General features: G+C 40.2%; 1 protein-coding gene across 1 annotated transcript in view; it reads left to right on the forward strand.

The window, feature by feature from the left end:
* Window positions 1-16,737, forward strand: part of LOC144604488 (protein-glutamine gamma-glutamyltransferase 2-like) — a 31,763-nt gene extending 15,026 nt beyond the window's left edge. Inside the window, exons 7-13 of the mRNA XM_078418965.1 lie at window positions 433-568; window positions 3,235-3,338; window positions 5,020-5,262; window positions 7,121-7,393; window positions 9,982-10,142; window positions 12,807-12,943; window positions 14,660-16,737. Of these exons, the coding sequence (XP_078275091.1) occupies window positions 433-568; window positions 3,235-3,338; window positions 5,020-5,262; window positions 7,121-7,393; window positions 9,982-10,142; window positions 12,807-12,943; window positions 14,660-14,813 (1,208 nt within the window). The 3' untranslated portion in view covers window positions 14,814-16,737. The remainder of the gene's footprint in view (window positions 1-432; window positions 569-3,234; window positions 3,339-5,019; window positions 5,263-7,120; window positions 7,394-9,981; window positions 10,143-12,806; window positions 12,944-14,659) is intronic.
* Window positions 16,738-16,969: the final 232 nt, after the last annotated feature.

A 16,969-nucleotide genomic window follows, 5' to 3' on the forward strand; every position in this document is an offset into this window, starting at 1 on the left:
TTGTGGACATTTCAGACTCAGTGTCTTCTCTGTAACTTCCATTTTTTAGTGTTCCTCTGAATCTCAATCCTAACTAAAAAGAGACCTTGTGAATTTCAAGTTCATTTATTGTTTCTCTGTTTTAAGTGTTAAACAGCTGATATGGTGGAGCATGGGAAGTTATCCAGGGATAAACAACAAAACTAAATCATGATGTCATGTGGATGTTCCACTAAATAGTGTTTCATAATGCAACATGAGCTAAATATGCAGCGATCATTCTTCCAATCACTAATGTACTGAGAGCAAATCGGAGGGTTGAGATGGGGCAGAGTTAGATGGTGGAGGGAGGGGGGTGGTGTGGAGGAGGGGGGGGGCTCACCTTACTGGCTTAAACTGATCTTAAATATCATTTGCATTCAAGTCTTCCTAATGATTGTTGTTCTGCTCCAGTTTTGAGATGTTTTGGAATTCCCACTCGGCACATCACTAATTTCAACTCTGCCCATGACAAAGAGCAAGATTTGAAAATTGATAGCTTCAGCGATGAGAGAGGAAAAACGTTGAACATATCAAAAGATAGCATATGGTGAGTTACTTCTCTGCAGGTACAACAACCATTCATACACTAAAAGCATTTCAGGAAAATTAAAAACTTGTTAGAGAAGCAAAATTTATATGGGTGAGATCAATACACATCATTAATCATTGACCTGATGTCATTATCCTAAATAAAAAATAAAGTTCAACAATAAATGAGATATAAGATTTCACTTTTATAGAGTTCATGGAGACATAATCCCAGTCATTCAGACAGGTTTTTATCTTAGTTACATGAGTTTGACAATTGATCCAGTTCCAGAGGAGAAAGCATTTGCGATATTTTCTGAGGGGAATTGTGTCACTTGTAAATTTGACTGTGCAGTTTCAGGCATGAACATAGTGGACCAATGTGCCCAATTCTGTGCCATATAACTCTATAACTCCATAACTCTATGACATTTGCATTAGTTTGGGTGACATATTTCTGCATCAGAATTTTTCCTGAATGAAGACATTTCTCCCTGCAAGCCTCTATTGGAATTATGGCTGAAGCAATAATTTCACATGCTTCTCTATTACCTGCCATTGCAACCAGAGTTCAATTGATGTTGCTTTTTTTTGCAATAGTGCATATAATGGGGGCAGACAGGACCCAGCCCCGAATGTAAACCTGGCACAGACAGGTCTTCCTTAATGTTGTTACTTATCTGTATTGTTTTTGACCCTCCTGGACATAAAGTACCCAGCTGACCAACCCTGTTCCATCCTTCGATATCCTAGATCACTTTTTCCCCCAGGAATCAATTCATGAGCTTCAGGTGTTGAAATGCTGCCTGATCTGGACTTGCAAACAATGGTCCATGACCTCTCATAGCCCCAGGACCCAGTGCGATTAAGCACTAGGCTGGCCACTCACCCCATGACCTGGACATGCTCTCAGGAGTATCTGCAATCTCCTTTGCCTCCTCCATCTGGGGTATGTGATAGTCAAAAGCCTTGTGTCCATGATGTTGTATGACCAATTCCTGATCCTCTGTGTGCAGTATTGAATTTCTAGGCCATGCAGAGCCCTATAATGTGTCCGTTTTTAAAAAGAATGGGTTATGTATACTTTCTTTGAACTTTGTTTAGAATTATCAAGTTTTGGGGTAACTGCTTTAAACAGAACATGCCCATTTGTCACCTTTTGGTAGGAATAGCAAGGGTTAATGGAAACTGACCTTAGCCTACTCTGCCCTTGCCTCAATGTACCCTCTGCCCCAAAAGTAATCAAGATAATAGTCGTTGTTGATAGTTTTGACTTTAACCAATCAAGTAAAAGTTGTTGGATTAAGCACTCAGCCAAATCTAACCTAACCTTTCCATGACCATCAATAACATAAAAAGTTGGGACAGATTTATAATAAAGGTTGCTTATTATAATTCTGATTCCCAGATCAAAATTATCATGATTAATTTTCATTATTGTCAAAATATCGAGAGATGAGCGGCTCATCACTAACAACGGTTTTTACTCTGCATGAATTAAACTGATCAGACCAGAGTTACTCCGGAGTACAGGTACATAATTTCTTGAAAGTGGCATCGCAGTTGGATTGGTGAAGAAGGCTTTTGGAATGCTGGCCTTCATTAGTCAGGGAAATGAGTACGCAGGTTGGGACGTTATATTACAGTAGTATAAATATTTGTGAGGGGCACTGAGAATATTGTGTTCAGTTTTGTTTATTCTGCTTTAAGAAAAATGCCATTAAGCTGGAAAATAGTGCAGATTTACAAGGATGTTGCCAGGACATGAGAGCCTGAGAGGTTGGGCAAGCTATTGAGCCACAATTAACGTGCTGAGAGGAGCATTCAGGACAGAGATAGATTAGTGCCTCCCTAAATGAAGGATTCTTATGACTTGCTTATTAATTGAGGCCATTTGGAGATCACTTAAAGGGTGGTGGTCTTGCATATATAATTGCCGTAGGTAAAAGTTAACTTCATTCTACTTGGAAAGGAAGGTATTAGGAATTTGGTCAAGGAGGGAGGTTGGTTTTGCTCTGAGATTTGAGGTCTTCTGGGATAGTTAGGTTCTTGGGACACAGAGTAAATAAGAAGTCCAGCAGCCTCATGCACTGAGTGACCTCCAATTGACCCACAGTCTGCAACAGGACCCAAGTACATATATGCCAGTCCTTATAATATGAGTCAAGGTCTTGCAATTTTTTCCATTCACATATTTTCTGAAATAAAAATAATCCAGCTAAGAATTTTGTCTGTAATTTGGACACCTGAATGGATTCCAAAGTGTATGTTTGAAAAACTTAAATCCAAATTCAAATAATCAATAGGAAACTAGCTCAGCTACATCTCAACATGTAAATACACAAATCAGACACCAGGTCAAAATTCATTTCTGGAAGGCTAAAGTTTGCTTCATGATTTTTGTGAAAGTTTCCCTCGGAAAATAGGTTGGAATTTTTGAAAAGGTGAAAAACATGTGATCTGCAGCTTACAAGGAAGAATGATTTCCTTTAATTTGATGGCTTTCTTAAAGAACAGACTAGGAAGAACATAATCTTTGAAAATATTAAATCCTAAAATACACAGCACCGGATTTATTCTCACAGTTTTCATTTTATCATGTGATCAATGTCAACTTTGAAGAAAGAACATTTTCCTCATCAATTTATTAATATTATAAGTTGTTATTCTCTTGTGTCTCTGAAGGAACTTCCACTGCTGGGTAGAGAGCTGGATGACACGCCCTGACTTGAAGCCAGGCTATGATGGTTGGCAGGTTCTGGACCCAACTCCACAGGAAAGGAGTGGAGGTAATTGTAGATGATATAAGGTATTCCATAGTATCACAAAATGCTGGAGCAACTCAGCGGGTCAGACAGCATCCCTGGAGAGAAGGAATGCGTGATGTTTCGGGTCGAGAACTTTCTTCAGACTGAAGAAGGGTCTTGACCCAAAACGTCACCCAGTCCTTCTCTCCAGAGATGCTGCCTGACCCGCATTACACCAGCATTTTGTGATACCTTCGATTTGTACCAGCATCTGCAGTTAAATTCCTAAAGTATTCCATATGTCTTTCATTAACATGTTCGTTACATAAGGACTTATTTTTATGTCACTCATAAACATAATGGAGAAGTGAATATGAAAGTAAGTATTCTCCTAAACTGCACAGTGTCTCCAAATGAACAGCTATGTTTCCCTGACCAAACAAAGATTCCAGTTGATTGGTTTCTGCTCAAACTCTTTTAACTAGAAAATGAACAATGATAAAATTGTTCCCATCTAACACCCATGTCTTAAATCCTTATTAAAGATACAGAGCATCATTTGAAAATATAATATTGATCAATTCATGCAGGCACTTCTGAACTGAAGCAAACAATTTACAAGCAGTTGCAAAGACCCCCTGATGTCAACAGTGTACAGCCAGCATCAATTATTTGGGCATGCCCCAATAACCTCCCTACTTTCATGTTATGTTAACATGTTATGTTAACAGACTGTCATGTTAGCAGATGGACACCAAACCATGCTTCAGGTCCCATGTCTCTAGTTCTGCAAATGCCAGAGGCATTGTATTTTTTTTTAGTACCTAATATCATTCACTGCAAATGCCCAGGGCTCAGTTAATATAACCTAAGGCCAAGATCCTGTGAACATTCTGAGCAACCATTACTTAGTAATGTAATGGCCAAAAATGATTAAATTTGCCTGCATATTTATGAACATACAGTAAAAAACAGAAGTTGGAGTCAGCTTTTTAGCCCCTCATAACAGGCACTGCAAATACGATCATGGTTATTTAACCATTATTTCACCATGATGGGTTATTTTACCCTAGGGCCTATACTAAACTTATCTCTCTTGATTCCTTTAATGTCCAAACATCCAACAAACTCTGCCTTGGTCTGATGAAGGGTCTCGACCCAAAACATCTCCCATTCCTTCGCTCCAGAAATGCTGCCTGTCCCTCTGAGTTACTCCAGCATTTTGTGTCTAAACTCTGTCTTGAATATATTCAGCAACTATTCCTCCTCAGTGTTATTGGCTAGAGAACTTCAAAGATCCACAATCTCCTGGATAAACAAATTTCTTCCCATTCCTATCTTGAAAGCCCTTATTTTGAGACTATAATCCCTGCATGTGTATATATCCCAACTTGGGATATGTTCCATTTACTCTGCATTTACTCTGACAACCTCTGTAAGAATTTTTGATGTTCCAATAAAGTCGCCTCTCTTTCTTTGAAACTTTAGAGGGCATAAATCCTGTTCACTTAATTACAGAATCAACCCTCAAAAAGGAATCACTTAGTCTATGACAAGATTTATCCTTATTTAGGTAGGAAAGTCAAACTTGTAAACATTATTCCAGGTGCATGAAGCTTCGAAACTTACAAAAGCTTTGGCAATTCCAAGTATTATAGACGATTAACATTGTTCAGTTGTTCATTGTTGTCACTGTAGTGATGTTAAGCATTGCTCTTTACAGGTGTGTTCTGCTGTGGACCATCTCCTCTCAAAGCCATTAAAAATGGAGATGTTGATCTGAAATTTGACACTCCATTTGTCTTTGCTGAAGTCAATGCTGACTGCGTGTCATGGCTTGTCTATAAAGATGGTTCAAAAAGACAGATTAGCGTCAACCATCAATTAGTTGGTCAGCACGTCAGTACAAAGGCTGTTGGGAGAAATGAACGCGAGGATATTACACACAATTATAAATATGCAGAAGGTAAGCAGTGAGGATGCTGATATTAAACTGGTATGCATAACAAATGGTACAGGAGACATTTCAAAGCCAGCTGGTTGAAACATATTTAATAATCATAAATGAAATTATGTAATGTTAATGATTAACTGGTATTTGGACAAATCTATTATTTACAGGAGCAAGGGAAAAAAGATAGACAATAGACAATAGACACCAGGTGCAGGAGTAGGCCATTCAGCCCTTCGAGCCAGCACCGCCATTCAATGAGATCATGGGCGATCATTCTCAATCAGTACCCCGTTCCTGCCTTCTCCCCATACCCCCTGACTCAGCTATCATTAAGAGCTCTATCTAGCTCTCTCTTGAAAGCATCCAGAGAACTGGCCTCCACTGCCTTCGGAGGCAGAGAATTCCACAGATTTACAACTCTCTGACTGAAAAAGTTTTTCCTCATTTCCGTTCTAAATGGTCTACCCCTTATTCTTAAACTGTGGCTCCTGGTTCTGGACTCCCCCAACATTGGGAACAACTCTCCTGAGAGGGGAAATTCCGGGACCACACGAGGGGACAAAGGAGTGGAACTAATTTGCTCACTCTTTGATATAGTTGGCATCCATATGTACTTAATTGTACTGTGACTGCATGATTTTCTAGGCTGGATCGAAGGCTAATAGATTTGCTGCGCAGAGTTGCAGTAGGATCATTGCCAGAAAAATATAGGCACCAGGTGGAAATTCAAATGTTAAAAAAGGAGAGAAAGACCTCCAAACTAATTTATTTAGGTGATCATAATTATCGCAGATTGATTCTTTGACATCCCTTGACTCCCTCTTTGGAGGCAGAGTTTAATAGAGAGATAGAGTAATTGGGTCACACTCTTATCTCCAGGATATTGCTCAAAGTCCATATTATGTCAAGTTGCATGTATGATATTTAGCACCATCTCCTGCTAGGGATGGTGAAAAGCCAATGATGTTTTAATAATGCTATTTTCTCCCCACTGGAGGTGAAAAAGGCTGACTTCAGAAGTCCTCTCCTTCAAGCACCCAACACTACCCCAAGGCTTCAAACCGTATGGATGACCATTCTCCAGAACAACCTGTCCCTCCCCACATACAAACACTGCCCCGTGGTCACAGCCCTGATCATTGATCCTTTCAACCAACCTGCAGATCTCCAGCACATCCATACTTCCAGCATAGCACAGTTCACACTACCTCCAATCACCACCACCACAAGCACTACAGACTTGTGATTGCTCCTTGCTCACCAGCATCTGACCCAGGGTCTGATCATGATGCCCCTTTTCCAATCTACAACCCTTGCTTCCCTCGACCCCTTCCCCCCACCACATTCATTTGTGACATCCCTGCCCCGATCCTTTGTGTGCTTTCTACTTGGTTTCTACCACAGGGGAAGGGCCAATGTAGTGGCGCCCACTCTCTAAGCCTCAGACACTGAATTTTCAAACGGTGGCCTCACCACCAATATGACTGAGGTGTGCCATGCGTAAATGTGACTCTGCAGTAAATCATACATTTCTGGATAAGTCCATTTTCTGCCAAAAATGAGTCGTACATGAGAGGGAAATCCAGATCTACATGACGAATAAGTTCTACCCAGTCAATAATGTTGAATGGCATGGCAAAGTTAATAATTAATAATGCTGCTTCTTATAAATCTATAAACATCAGGTATTTAGGATATTTTTAAAACTTTTGGTGGGAGGAAAGTGCTTTTTAACTTTAAACATTGAAAAGAATCTTATTCTCCATGATGTCTCTGGTGCTTATTTTCCTTATGGGAAATTTTGCACAAAAAAGGAAGGAACATTTCTTACTGTTCTAACATATGCAACAATTATTCAATTAAAATAAAGATTCAAAGAAAGAAAGGGATACTTTCAATAAAGCAGATGCGAAAGTCAATTTACCGACCATGTTGGATAATCCGATGACTATAAAACTGAACGCAAGCCAAGCCAACCAGAATGGAAAGAATTTTGAGACCTCTGTTGTTGTTACAAATAACACTTCAGCAGTGAAGACTGGTGGACTCTTTCTCTGTGCCCAAACCATCTTCTACAATGGGAAACCAATTCAGGAGTGTGGATGGAAAAATGTGGAGAACTTCAATCTTGGACCTCAGGAAGGTAATGTTGCGATTGTGAAGGTGTTATAAGAGTTTAATATTTGAATCATTGTGAAGATAATTGAAACAAATCCTAGGAAATAAAGAACTTCCTATCTACACGTGGATGGGTACATGCGACTGGGATGTAAGTAGCCATGACAGAAACCTGGTTAAGTGAGGGACAGGACTGGCAGCTCAATGATCCAAGGTACAGATGCTTCAGGAGAGATAGAGGTGGGAATAAAAGAGGAGCAGATGGATTAAGCAGGATGTTACGGCAATGGTCCGAGAAGACATTACTGATGATTTGTCCAGTGAGGCTATATGGATGAACCTGAGAAATAAGAAAAGGATGATCAACTTGTAGGGAATGTACTACAGGGCCCCAATTTGTCAACGGAAGAGCAAATATGCCAGGAGATTGCAGGCAGCTGCTGAACTAATTAGAGTATCATTGTAGGTGTTTTTAACTTACCCATTCATAGTGCAAAAAGTTTCAACTGGTCACAATTTGTCACATGTGTTCAGGAAAATTTCCTCAGGCATAATGTGTAGAGGGCCATATATGGGAGAGGGCAACACTTGATCTAGTCTTATAAAATAAGGAGGCGCAAGTGGATGAAGTGTTCGTGGATGAGCTTTTTGGAACCAGTGGCCACTGTTCTATTAGATTTAAAAAGGAAATCAAGAAGGAAAAAAGGGGGCAGGAGATATCTCTGGCAGATAATATTAAGGATAATCCCAAAAGACTTTCTAAGTACATTAAGGGAAAAGGGACAACCAGAGAGAGAATGGGGCCCTCTGGAATTAAAGTGGCCAACTTTGTATGGAGCCACTGGAATTGTGCAAGCTCCTTAATGAGTACTTTTCCTCTGTTTTTATCATGTAGAAAGGCATGAGGATCAGGGAACTTAGGGCAATCAATAGAAGTTTCTTGAGGGAGTCAGTATTACGGTCGAGGAGGTGCTAAAGATCCTAATGCATATGAAGGTAGACAAATCTCCTGGCCTGACATATATCTGAGGACACTGTGGGAATCTAGAGAGGAAATTGCATGTGCCCTGGCTGAGATTTATGAGTCATCATTATATACGGGCGAGGTGCCGGAAGACTGGAAGGTGGAAAATGTTCTGCAGGGAAAAGCCTGGGAACTACTGGCTAGTGAGCCTAACATCTGTGGTTGCTAAGTTACCAGAGAGAATTCTGAGGGATAAGATATACATGCATTTAGATGGACAGGGCATTTAGATTAGCGATGGACAGCACACTTTTGTACGTGGGAGATAGTACCTCACAAATCTGATTTAATTTTTTGAAGATGTAACCAAAAAGAGATGCAGACATTGTATTTATGGATTTCAACATGGCATTTGACAAGGTTCTGCATGGTAGGCTGCTTTGGAAGGTTATATTTTATGGGATCCAAGGAAAGCTAGCTGACTGGATAGAAAATTGGCTTCGTGGAAGGAGCAGAGGGTGATAGTGGAAGGTTGTTTCTTGGACTGGAGACCTGTGACCAGTGGTGTGCCTTAGCATTCTCTATGAGGTCAATTGTAGTTTGCCATCTATATCAATAATTTGGATGAGAATGTACTAGGCATGATTAGTAAGTTTACAGATGACGTTAATGTGGGTGGTATTGTAAATAGCAAAGGTGGTTGTCAAAAATTGCAGCACGATCTTGGTCAGTTGGGCAGGTGAGTAGGAGTTTAATAAAAAGAAGTGCAAGGTGTTGCATTTTGGGAAGTCAAACCAGGGCAGGACCTACATCGTGAATGTCAGGGGTCTGTGGCGTGTTGTAAAGCAGAGAGATCTAGGAGTGCAAGTACAACGTTCCTTCAAAGTGATGTCACAAGTATATCGGTTGGGAGGTCATGATGCTGTTGTAAGAGACATTGGTGAGGCCACATTTAGAGTGTAGCGTTCAATGTTGGGCACCATGTTGTTGTCAAAGTGGAAAGGGTGCAGAAAGGATTTACGAGGTTGTTGCAAGGACCCAAATGCCTGAGCTAAAGGGAGAGGTTGAGTAGGCCAAGACTTTATTCCTTGGATCGCAAGAGGATGAAGGGTGATCTTTTAGAGGTGTATAAGTCCGTGAGGGAAATAAATAGGGTAGATGTACAGATTATTTTACCAAGAGTAGGGGAATCAATAACCAGAGGACATAGGTTTAAGATGAGGGGGGGAAGATTTAATAGGAACCTGAGAGGAATTTTTTTACACAAAGGGTGGTAGGTAAATGGATCAAGCTGCCGGAGGAGATACCATCATAGTGTTTATGAAACATTTGGACAGGTACATGGATACGATAGGTTTAGAGGTACATGGGCCTTTGGACTCCAAAGGAGTACAGGTTTGTAGATTAATTGGTTTGGTATAATCATAAATTATCTCTAGTGTATGTAGGATAGTGTTGGATAGACAGGGATTGCTGGTTGGCATGGACTCGGTGGGTCAAAGGGCCTGTTTCCGAACTGTATCTCTAAACTAAACTAAACTTAAAAACTAAACAATGCAACAGAACAGCAATGAGAAAGCAAGAAAATCAAGAATGTTTTTCAGTAAAATATATTTAATGTATTACTCAATATTATTTCTTTTCTTCAGTAAAAACCGAGACCTTTCAGGTGCGTTATTCAGATTACAGCAAGTCCATAACAGAACACAATCAGATTTGCATCACGAGCCTCGTTGTAGTGTACGACACAAACGAAGTCCTGGTTGCCAAAAAAGTGATCACACTGCAGAATCCAGAACTGGACATTAAGGTAAACATTACCAGGCGATATAATAGGAATTATCATCTCTTTGCAAAATCTTTTATATTTTATATGATTGTATGAAAAAACATGCAGGTCTGAGACATCGAGTGGTCTGCTTGGTGAAATCCTGCTGAGCCTCATGTCTGAACTGAAACTATCTTTGAATATTGATAGCCCAGGGGATCACGTGCTATATTTTATGTCTTACTAACTGAAGCTGTTGTTTAACACACCAAATATGGTAAACCACCAAATATTGCTGGGTGGCTCGAAGACACAGCTTGTTGAGCTGCTGCCAAATGTGCTCTGTTGATCCAGATTCAGCTGTGATTTCCCTTCCTGTGATGTTCTTTTTGGAGTTTCCTCGTGACTATGTGACTACCGCACGGTAGCGCAGCGGTAGAGTTGCTGCTTTACAGCGAATGCAGCGCCGGAGACTCAGGTTCGATCCTGACTACGGGTGCTGCACTGTAAGGAGTTTGTACGTTCTCCCCGTGACCTGCGTGGGTTTTCTCCGAGATCTTCGGTTTCCTCCCACACTCCAAAGACGTACAGGTATGTAGGTTAATTGGCTGGGTAAATGTAAAAATTGTCCCTAGTGGGTGTAGGATAGTGTTAATGTACGGGGATCGCTGGGCGGCACTGACTTGGTGGGCCGAAAAGGCCTGTTTCCGGCTGTATATATATGATATGATATGATATGATATGTCCCCTTATGCTTCGGATTCCTCCCACGTCCCAGGATGAAGGTCACTGTAAATTTTCCTCAACGTGCAGGTGAATGGGAAAATCTGGGGGAATATTTGAGAATGTGCAGAGAATAATGTAGATTTGGTGTAAAGATAAATAGTTGATGGTCAGCATGGCATATATGACCATGATGCAATGGTATATAATGCCAAATAAAGGGAGAGTGGATGTGGCTTCTGAGCATCAAACCCTCATTCACATGCTCAATCTTCAGCCTTTCCAAGGAAAGTATTGAGAACCACTGAATCTCAAGCAAGGGTATGTGTGAGAGGATGGGGGTGGATAGTGGGATGGTGGGGCATGCTATCTGAAATTAGAGAATTCAATTTTCACAATCCAAGTTCTCCAGAGATGCAGCCTGACCCACTGAGTTACTCCAGCAGTTTTGTGTATTTTATTGTAATCCAGCATCTGCAGTTCCCCATGTCTTCAACATTCCAAGTACGGACTGATCAATTGCAATATAACTTCCTTACACCTGTATTCAAATCCTCTCAATAAATTATCTCAAGAAAAGCTACAACTCTGTTGCCCCCTTAATCTTGATGCTTCTGCATGTTGGCTTTTGGCAACTTGTGTACAAACACCAAGATATTTTTGAACATCGACTTTACTTAATCTCTCGCTATTTAACAAATACACCACTTTAATATGTGCAGCATTGTAGAAAACATCATTTTTTCTCATTGTATTCCATCTGTTAGGTCCCTGCAATTCAGTCTACTGTATCACCCTCAAACCTCTTTGCATCCTCTGTACTTAACTCCCATCTGTTTACTCTCCGCATGTGTAGAACTACGACATTTTCTCCTATCAATGAAATCATGATACATATAGTACAAAGCTGGGCCCAAGCAATCCTATGATGCTCATCAGTCACAGTCTGCCAAGCACAGAACAAACTATTTAGTCACTCTCTATGCATTCTCTCCAATAACTGATTCTCAATCTATGTAACAACGTAACCCCTGATTCCATGTGCTCTGATCAACCTACTGTCAGGGACATAATTGAACATTTTCCAGACACACAAATAGACCATGGCCAGTGGTCTGTCAGACCAATTAACAGATACATCCTCAAAGATCTCCAGCAGATTAATCTAACATGATTTTCCTTTCACAAAGGCATATTTTCCCCTCCTCAATCTTATTTATTTTCAAGCTGCTTGTTCTTACAGCCCTAGTTATGGATTCCAGTATATTTTCCCTGCAGCTGATGTCCGTTGATATGTTGGTTCTTTTTCCCATTATATATAAAATATAATGCAATGGAGAGTGGGCACATATTTGTGCCCTCCAATCTGCAGAAACTATTCTGAAATCTCCAGAACTTTAGATGATAACTAGAACTTCCACCATCTCAGTAGCTACCATTATCGAAACTCTCTTCAAACCGTTTCCTAATGCGCTGGAATGAAAATCATTGGATTCTTTGGATTTTTAAATTTTAAACCCGCCAACTCCTCCTGTTTTTTTTTGGGATTAATGCTTAGTTCCTTCCGTTCCTAGAGACAGTGAATACATTCTATACTGGGCTCACTCTCCATTGCAAGCAATTTCCTTTTCATTACATTCCAATCACCCCATGTTCTACCTTTCCCCATTTGCCCTCGCATTGCTGTAACTTCCAGCCTTTCATTCCTAGTGCCATCCCAAGAGTGCTTGGAATCTTAAACGCTATGTGGGTCTTCCTCAATCAAATGCAATAACCACAACTGATAATAAATAGCACACTGTAAAATAATTATTCAATGTGGCAGAAGATCAAAGCAAATAAAAATTGAAAAAATGATGCGCATCAAAAGGATTTTGTTTTGTCCGTTTAAGAGATGTGTAATATTTTAATGCAAAGCAATTGTTTAACAGTTTGCGCAGAACAAAATATGATGAGAATTAAACAACGTTTTTGGCCCCTCAGATCATAGGAGAACCAGAACAGTATCGAGAAATGGTGGCAGAAATTTGCTTTACTAACCCGCTGCCGGAGGATCTGTGCAATGGGGTCTTTCATGTAGAGGGAGCTGGCCTCACTGATGAACAGGTGTTTCAGTGCCCGTAAGTAGACGTGTTGGGGCCTATGTAAAGTGCTTTTTTGGATCAGTTTGGAGCTGCCACACCTACAACCAATGCTTGGCTGCAGTCCACAACCATTGTTGAAGGTCTGATTTAAAGCATTATATCAGTCCCCTCTTGACTCCCTGAGGCCACATAAATGATTGAAATGCAAGACGTTTCTCTCAGAATCCTGCCCAAGATTTACCCATCAAACAGTTCATTAAAATAGACTAGCCTAGGAATTCATTGATAATCAGTAGCACCATGCATTGTTTTAATAGCATCACTGAATTGTACTATGCCTCTGAAATTAAATCAGACTTTCAAGAGAGAGCTAGATAGAGCTCTTAAGGATAGCGGAGTCAGGGGGTATGGGGAGAAGGCAGGAACGGGGTACCGATTGAGAATGATCAGCCATGATCACATTGAATGGTGGTGCTGGCTCGAAGGGCCGAATGGCCTACTCCTGCACCTATTGTCTATTGTCTATTTAGTGGAATCAAACTTCAAAGTAAAAGTGCAAAGTATGGCCAGTATAATAAAGCATGCTTATTTATTTAAGCTTGTTCTTTTTTTATTGCACAAACATCTCCTTTTGTTGACCAGCTCACTGTCAACTTTAGCCTAATAGTGCAACAGCTGGGCACTGGGTGGAGTTTTGCAATTTTAAATGTGTAACACAGCCAAAAATCAGAGGATGCTTTCCAGACAGAAATGGTTTCAAAGATTTTTCTTCAGAGTGAATGCAGCTCAGGCAAGGTTCAATAACTATTCTCTTCTAATTATTCCAGGAAAGTGTTTGTAGGAGTAGTGTGCTTTGATTGCTGCATCTCCTGAGATGTGTTATATAGAATGTTGTGTGCACCAAATTGGTCGACTCGTTGGTTCACCGTTTGTCTGATATAAAACTTTAATTGTTAATGAGTTGATTATTTTTCAGAGTTGAATTAATACATTTGAGTTTAGTTTATTGTCACATGCACTGGGGTACAGTGAAAACTTTTTCTTTCATGCTAACCAGCCAGTGGAAAGCAAAGATAATAGAGCAGAGCAAGATAGACCACTCGACCCTAAAAACCGTAGTATGTCATGGCACCATTTTAGTAGGCAGAAACATTTAAAAAGAAAAATAACAAAAATCTGTGAACTGATAGATGAGATATATTCTGCATTTTTATGGTATCATCACACATACTGTTCCCCCCAAACAATTACACTGCGAGAGGCATAGCGAATGGCAGGTTTTGCTTACTAAAATGGCGGACGTTACGCTCCTTTGCGTACTACACTTCAGTATAGGTGATTTCAACAGAGTGGTTCATCTTGCTCTTCTAGTATCTTTGGTGGAAAGATGATACACGATTACAATCGAGTCATCCACAGTGTACAGATACATGATAAAGGGAATAACGTGAATAACGTTTAGTGCAAGATAAAGTCCGATAAAGTCCGATCAAAGATGGTCCGAGGGTTACCTATGAGGTCGATAGTAGCTCAGGACTGCTCACTAGTTGTTGGTAGGATGGTTCAGTCGCCTTACGTTGCAATAAAAACAAGAGGCGTAGACTGAAGAAGAGTCTGAAGAAGGGTCTCGACTCAAAACGTCCCCTATTCCTTTTGTCCTGAGATGTTGCCTGACCCGCTGAGTTGTTCCAGCATTTGTGTCAATCTTTGTAATAAAATCAACCATTGGTTAACTTCGCTCTTTTTTTCCAGGATTAAGTCAATTAGGCCAGGCACGGAAGTAAAGGTGAGGGCAAAATTCACGCCTCAGAAATCAGGCCTGAGAAAACTGATTGTGGACTTCGACTGCAACAAGCTGAAAGATCTGAAGGGTTCCAAAAACGTTATTATTAAACCATCTAATTAATATTGCCAATCATACTGAAGGAAATGCTGCATCTGAGATTGCACCTTAAAAAAGGACAGGGAACTCAGCAGAGATTAAATCTTGCATTCCCTTGTCTCTTAAAAAGTACTTCAACGATATATTATATTTTAGTGATAAAATGAACCACTGTTGTGCAGCCTTGTTCCATTATTTTGTGCTCTTATGAACAGACAAAACCAGGTGCTTTTGGTGTGGGGTTTGTGCAGGGATGGGGAAGGAAGAGGCTTGTGTTTCTCATAAAACTTCGGAACGCCCGTCAGTATTTTTGTTGGTGCTTCCTGTCTGACAGCTCAGCGTTTTGGTACACTGACAGCCTGCAACACAAGGATCCTCAAATAGGCAAAAAGCAATAGGGAAGCACTGAGACTACAGAAAGCTTGGAGTTAGGTGGGTCTGGTCAACTGATGCGATGATGCTAGAGACTGGGGGGAGATCATACATTATAATCAAGAACATGATGGTCAGTTGCCGGCTGACGCTGAGCATTTCCAACATTTTTTGATTTTATTTCAGATTTCCAGCATCAGTGCTTTATTTTTTATTCTTTGTTGCTCAGGAACATAATTAAGAACATGTAGAAGTCCACACGGCATCTTTCTAACTTCCCCAATTAACCGTATCTGCATCGTCTTCTATTCTCTTCTTATCTATGCCTTGTTGTCTTTCAATGAAACAAAAATATACCAGGAGAATTTATCTTTTTCATGGGTTGGGCAAGCGTAGTCAGGGTGTGGGATGGGGTGGTTGTTGATGGGCGGCTTGTGGAATACCATTCCAGTCATCCTGAGACAAAGCTGTGTTGTAAATAGCAGTTCAGGAATATTAACCTGCTTTCTTACCAAGCCTCCAGCTTCCGAGTATAAAGATTGCTTCCAAACATCTGGTCTCTGCATTTGCATCTGTCCTGCATTTCTTCTATTATATTCCATTTAAGATGCAGCTGATCTGAGAGGCTTCATTGTCCACCAGAGGCCACTGTGTGTGTGTGGACCTCTTTATACACGAGGCAGGCATTGTGAAATTGCTGCTTTAACAACTCTCCATATGTATTATTTAAAGAGAGTAAGCAATCAAATATTACATCAAGTCATTTCATGGCAGTAATAGCTATTCAAGATTGTTAAGACACTGAACCAAATTACTAAAGTTATCTCTCAGAAGTAATCCTCTTACTTTGAAAACAGAAGGACACAAAGTGCTGGAGTAACTCAGCGGGTCGGGCAACACCTAGAGAACAAAGATAGGTACATTTTGGGGTCAGGACCCTTCAATAGCATAAGGATCCAACCTGAAACGTCACCTATCCATGTTTTCCTGAGATGCTGCCTGACCTGCTGAGTTACTCCAGCATTTTGTGTCCTTCTGTGTGAAGCAGCAACTGCAGTTCCTTGTTTCTTCACTCTTATTTTGGAAGTTAATTCCAAGCCCAATCCATTAACATGAGCATAAAATTAAAATTGGCATGTTAGTGCAGTTCAAAAGTATTCTCCCTCTAATTGTAAAAAGCTACCATGAAACCTTGGCCATTTATTACACTGTTGGCGTGGTGGGGTTGTTCCTGCATTTCCTTGCATTATAACAATGACAGTAGTTAAGATGTGTTTTCCAAGCGATAAAGCAGGTTAGATTACGAATGCAAATGCCTTCAGTACTTATGTTTAAATTAGCTTTAGAAATTGCAAAGTTGAACACTGGAATGTAAATTGAGGTTGAGAACTATGATGATGTGTGTTATTTTAATGGAAACAGCAATTTCTTTATCTGACTTAAATCTAAACTTTGACTAGGTAATGTCCTTATTATTGTTGCAAGCTAATGTGCGTATTAGATTTTTATTTGCCTTCAATATAAACATATTATAAATCATAATGGACTTTTGCTAATTATCAATAAAATGTTTTACAAGGAGTACAGAGGACTATTGTGTTTTTATTTTCTCAATCTGAACACCTGTCAGATTTCCAATAGGTGTTCTTTTCTTTCAATTTGGTATCCTTACTGCCCATCCTCGGGTTTATTTGTCTTTTCAGTTCAGTTCAGTTCAGTTTCTCATCACGTGTAACCAAGGTACAGCAAAAGACTTTTGTTGCGTGCTAACCAGTCAGCAGAAAGACAATACATGATTACAATTGAGC

The sequence above is a fragment of the Rhinoraja longicauda genome, chromosome 22 (assembly GCF_053455715.1).
Source record: "Rhinoraja longicauda isolate Sanriku21f chromosome 22, sRhiLon1.1, whole genome shotgun sequence".
NCBI lineage: Eukaryota > Metazoa > Chordata > Chondrichthyes > Rajiformes > Arhynchobatidae > Rhinoraja > Rhinoraja longicauda.